This window comes from Megalops cyprinoides, chromosome 13 (genome assembly GCF_013368585.1).
Source record: "Megalops cyprinoides isolate fMegCyp1 chromosome 13, fMegCyp1.pri, whole genome shotgun sequence".
In the NCBI taxonomy this organism is placed as follows: Eukaryota; Metazoa; Chordata; class Actinopteri; order Elopiformes; family Megalopidae; genus Megalops; species Megalops cyprinoides.
In genome coordinates, this window is record NC_050595.1 from 632,501 (window position 1) to 637,500 (window position 5,000).

A 5,000-nucleotide genomic window follows, 5' to 3' on the forward strand; every position below is an offset into this window, starting at 1 on the left:
TTGAGGTGTGTGTGTTGGGGCAGGTGTTGAGGTGTGTGTGTTGGGGAGGGTGTTGAGGTGTGTGTGTTGGGGAGGGTGTTGAGGTGTGTGTGTTGGGGAGGGTGTTGAGCTGTGTGCGTTGGGGAGGGTGTTGAGGTGTGTGTGTTGGGGAGGGTGTTGAGGTGTGTGTGTTGGGGAGGGTGTTGAGCTGTGTGTGTTGGGGAGGGTGTTGAGGTGTGTGTGTTGGGGAGGGTGTTGAGGTGTGTGTGTTGGGGTGTGTGACAGCGATGGTTCTGCTGCAGGCAAGCGTATGCAGGAGTGGATCTGTGTGCTTCTCTGCCTCAGCCTCTTCAGCATCAACTTCCTCTTCCTGCTGGTCAACTTCTCCACGGCGCACATCTACAGAATAATCTTCGGCATCTGTGAGTCTCCACCCCGCGTCTCCCGTCTCTGTCTGTCCCAGTGTCCGTCCACTTCTGTTCAGTTCATACTATGAAACAAATTAATAAAATCTTATAATCAAATTAACTTGTTCATTTGTATTTCCAGTAGTTACAAAGTATGTATGATACACTTAAGGAGTATGACAGTGTTTATATATTATTTAGTTAAGAGCCACAACTGATGACAGTATCAGTAAAATCTGCAGGAATTAATTTCTTTGTTTCTCTTCGTATTTTTCCTCTTCGTCTCTCCTCGTCCCTTTCCCTCTCTCCCTTGCTCTCTCTCCTTTCCTTCTCACCCTCTCCCTCTCTCCCTCTGTCTCTCTCCCTCTCTCTCTCCCCTCTCCCTCCCAGTTGCAGGGATCGTAACGGCAGACTTTGCCTCTGGCATGGTGCATTGGGCGGCAGACACCTGGGGCTCTGTGGATATACCTGTCCTTGGCAAGGTGAGGGTGTGACCAATGGGAGAGTTCCTCCCCCCTCCACTGCTGATCAGCGCTAACATGCTAACCTCCGGGAAATGAGCAGCGTTACTTATTGAATCAGGGAGAGTGTAATCAGTGCACTGTGTACCTAGGAAGGCGAGCATGTATGTGCGTGTGTGTGCATGTGTGTGTGTGTATGCATGTATGCCTGCATGCATGTGTGTGTGTGCGTGCGTGCATGTGTGTGTGCGTGTGTGTAAATTATTTCCACCTCAGAGCCAGGATCTGCACAGCCCCTTACCCACCTTACCCAAACGTTACTAACACCCCCCTCCCACCCCCCACGCACCCACACTCGAATATCTCTGTAGGCCTCAAACACTGCCAGGCTCGTTAATATTACTAACGAAAGCCTGGGAGTTTACCTCGTTAGTGTCTGTGTTTAATTGAACTCTGAGTCACGTGCTGGCCCCTGACCTCCCTGCTGCCCTGTGATTGGTGAGAGCGAAATGTCAGCCCCTCCCCTGGTGATGCCCTCCTTCTCCGTCTGGGACCCCCCTACCCCCAGCGTCCTGTGGAGGGGACAGGATTAATGTGGCCCCAGCACCTGGTCACAAGCTCCGCAGCCAATCGGAGAGATGCTGGCCCTGCTCTGTCAGCCCGGTAGCGGTGATCTCTGTGGTCGTTTGTCTGAGTGTCTTTATACTTCACTCTGAGGGCCGCACCAGAGAGGGGGGATTCCAGGGGGTCCAGAGGACAAAATGGGGATATAAGCACTTATCAAAACAGTGGATATTATAACGCTGTTGTTGGTTATAGTGGTTGTAACGCTGTTGTTGGTTATAGTGGTTGTAACGCTGTTGTTGGGTGCAGTGGCTGTAACGCTGTTGTTGGTTATAGTGGTTGTAACGCTGTTGTTGGTTATAGTGGTTGTAACGCTGTTGTTGGGTGCAGTGGCTGTAACGCTGTTGTTGGTTATAGTGGTTGTAACGCTGTTGTTGGGTGCAGTGGCTGTAACTCTGTTGTTGGGTGCGGTGGCTGTAACGCTGTTGTTGGGTGCAGTGGTTGTAATGCTGTGGGGTCCCCACACATCCGCACGCATCACGCTGACGCACTGCCAGCCCGGGAGGCCTGTGGTTGGGTTAGGGTTAAACCGGGCGTCTCTGCCTCCCGACGCCGCTGTGAGAGACGCCCTCCGGGGGCCCGGCCCTTTCAGCCGCGTTTCAGACCCCCACAGTGTGCAGTTCCCAGCACCAGCCTGCCTGCTGCTCCACCAATTAGAAGCTCCGGTCTGGGAGGAAGCGCTTCAAAGAGGAGCACGAGGAGAGCGTCAGCACTTCAGCACCAAAGGAGAGATTAAAGCCAGCACTTAGTGGAAGGAGGTGTGTGTCTGTGTGTGTGCTGGAACAGGCATAGGAAGATATGTTTCAGAGAATATCATTAATGGTTGTGAAATTAGTGTGTTCACTTAAACTGGTTTTCTCTGAATCGGGGGTGTTGCCAGGCGATGGGGACCTGTGTGCTGTGGTTACGGGAGGAGGGATGCAGAGGTTAAGTGCTGTAGGATTAGAGGGGTGTGGCATGGCGAGGGGGGGGGTTGCTTTAATCTGTGGAAGGGGCGGAGTCTCGTAGCATCCCGCAGAGTGGCGCCAGGTTGCCACGGATGCGCATGTGACTGAGAGCTGCTGCTAACACTGCATAAATGTGTGTGTGTGTGTGTGTGTGTGTGCGCGTGTGTGTGTGTGTGTGTGTGTGTGTGTGCGCGTGCGTGTGCGTGTGTGTGCGCGCGCGTGTGTGTGTGCGTGCGTGTGTGTGTGCGTGCGCGTGCGTGTGTGTGTGCGTGCGCGTGAGTGTGCGTGTGCGTGCGTGTGTGTGTGTGTGGGGGGGGGTGGCTGGGTACTTGAGACGGGCAAATGCACAGCTCCCCTTCCCAGTGCTCTCCACATTGCCAGCCATCCCTATGAGGGATATACTCAGAACGTTCCCACAACATATCTGTAACACTGCAGCTGATGTAGATCCAGTGCTGCGTTCCCTCAGCGTTGTGACAGCGTTGTGTGCAGGGTTGCTGTGTGTCCTGTTTTCCTGGAGCTCAGACTGAAGGATGAGGAGCAGCTCAGACAGCAGAGCCAAATAACATTTACTCACTGCGATCAATACTGCAGACACCACCAGCACACTGGCCTCTGACAGAGACAGCTCTCACTCCACAACACTGAAGCTCTAACACAACACTTCCCTGTTTCTCCCCCCCTCCCTTCTCTCTCTCTCTCCCTCTCTCTCCCTCCCCCTCTCTCTCTCCCTCTCTCTCCCTCCCCCTCTTTCTCTCCCTCTCCCTCCCTCTCTCCCTGTCTGCCAGGCATTTATCCGGCCGTTTCGGGAGCACCACATTGACCCCACCGCCATCACGCGTCACGACTTCATCGAGACCAACGGAGACAACTGCATGATCACCATCCTGCCACTGGCCCGCATGGCGTACAAGTTCCTGTCCTGCACACCAGGTCAGAGGTCAAGGAACAGGGATTATACACATCTCACACACGCGCAGCCCTCAGACACACACACACACACACACACGCAGCCCTCAGACACACGCACACGCAGCCCTCAGACACACACACACGCACACGCAGCCCTCAGACACAGACACACACACACACACACACACACACACACACATAGAGTACTTTGTCACCCCGCATGTTTTATCCTCTGACATGTGGTGCTTAGCACAGATCGCCTGCAGGGTAGGTGTTTGGTTGCGGGGGGAATCACAGCAGACACAGGAATACCAGGAACTGACCTCAGACCTCTCCCCAGTCCTACTACCAGGAGCTGGTGACACTGACGCAGACCCCAGATCAGTTTAGTCCCACATCAGATGGCTGAGGCATTTTCTCCTGTGTCTGTGTCAGAGGTCCGATCACAACCCTGTTCCACAGCGAACAGCTAAGAAAGAAATGATCCTAAAGAAAGAAATGATCCTAAAGAAAGAAATGATCCTAAAGAAATGATCATCAGGCACATGGGCGAGGCTGCAGGAAGCTGTGGCAGAGCAGGGTTGCAGCTGCAGCAGCTGAAGGAGTTCCTGCACCAGCTGCGGGCTCAGACTGCGTCTGACTCGGCTGCCGTGGCAGCGTGTCGCGGTGTTGCAGCAGGGACTATGACCCAGTGACCCTGTGTTTTTTTTGGGGTTGTGAGTGTGTAGGATACCTGAGCAGGGCAGGGTGTCCCAGATGGAGCGCAGAGTAATCCACACCCCGTCTTAAATTTACCTGCAAAAGCAACCCGACCCTCTGCGGAAGCAGGGCGAGCGTTTGAGTCCTCGGCTCAGCACTGTGGCCTGCAGTAACAGACACCCTGAGAAACAGCTCACCGCTCTCTTCCACCCCTTCGCTGGCCCTCTCTACCCCTCTGCCTCCTGTCCTCTCTCATTTCTTACTCTCTCTGTCTCTGTCTTCCCAGAATCCCTTGCAGAGTCATACCCGTGGGAGTGCTTTGTGTTCGCCTTGGCCGTCTTCGTCACCATGACCAATCAGATCCATAAGTGGTCTCACTCGTACTTTGGGCTGCCGCGCTGGGTGACCCTCCTGCAGGACTGCCATCTGGTGCTGCCCCGAAAGCACCACCGCATCCACCACGTGTCCCCCCACGAGACATACTACTGTATCACCACAGGTACGCTTCCCCAGTGCATGCTGGGATACCACTGCTGCATCACCACAGGTACGCTGCCCCACTGCATGCTGGGATACCACTGCTGCATCACCACAGGTACACTAAAGCACTGCATGCTGGGATCCTGGAGGTCTTGTCTGTGAGTACTGAAGCACAGACAAAGACTTCTATAATTGGTAGATTACTTTTGAATTTGAGTAAAAAAAAAAATATTTCACAGGACGTTCTGGATGGCCGCCCCATGTGCAGTCAGCTGTTATGATTTGTCTGTGAGCTGAACCAATGCGGTGCTTCTGTGTTTATGACATCACTACAGACAGGTTCAGTTGTCCTGGCCAATGGGACCTGTCTCCTCAGGGCCAGAGTGGAGTCTCCTGTCACCTCTCTGTGGAGATGAAACGGATTCACACACATCAGAGTGTCACCCGGTTCCCTGTGGGAGCGCGGGGGGGCTGGCTTTCTGGCTGACATC

The 5,000-nt window shown here is 54.0% G+C and overlaps 1 protein-coding gene across 1 annotated transcript in view; it reads left to right on the forward strand.

The window, feature by feature from the left end:
• Positions 1-5,000, forward strand: part of si:ch211-212o1.2 (uncharacterized protein LOC492735 homolog) — a 12,885-nt gene that overhangs the window by 7,278 nt on the left and 607 nt on the right. The window contains exons 2-5 of the mRNA XM_036543722.1: positions 282-401; positions 777-868; positions 3,207-3,351; positions 4,316-4,528. Coding sequence (XP_036399615.1) covers positions 282-401; positions 777-868; positions 3,207-3,351; positions 4,316-4,528 — 570 coding nt within the window. The remainder of the gene's footprint in view (positions 1-281; positions 402-776; positions 869-3,206; positions 3,352-4,315; positions 4,529-5,000) is intronic.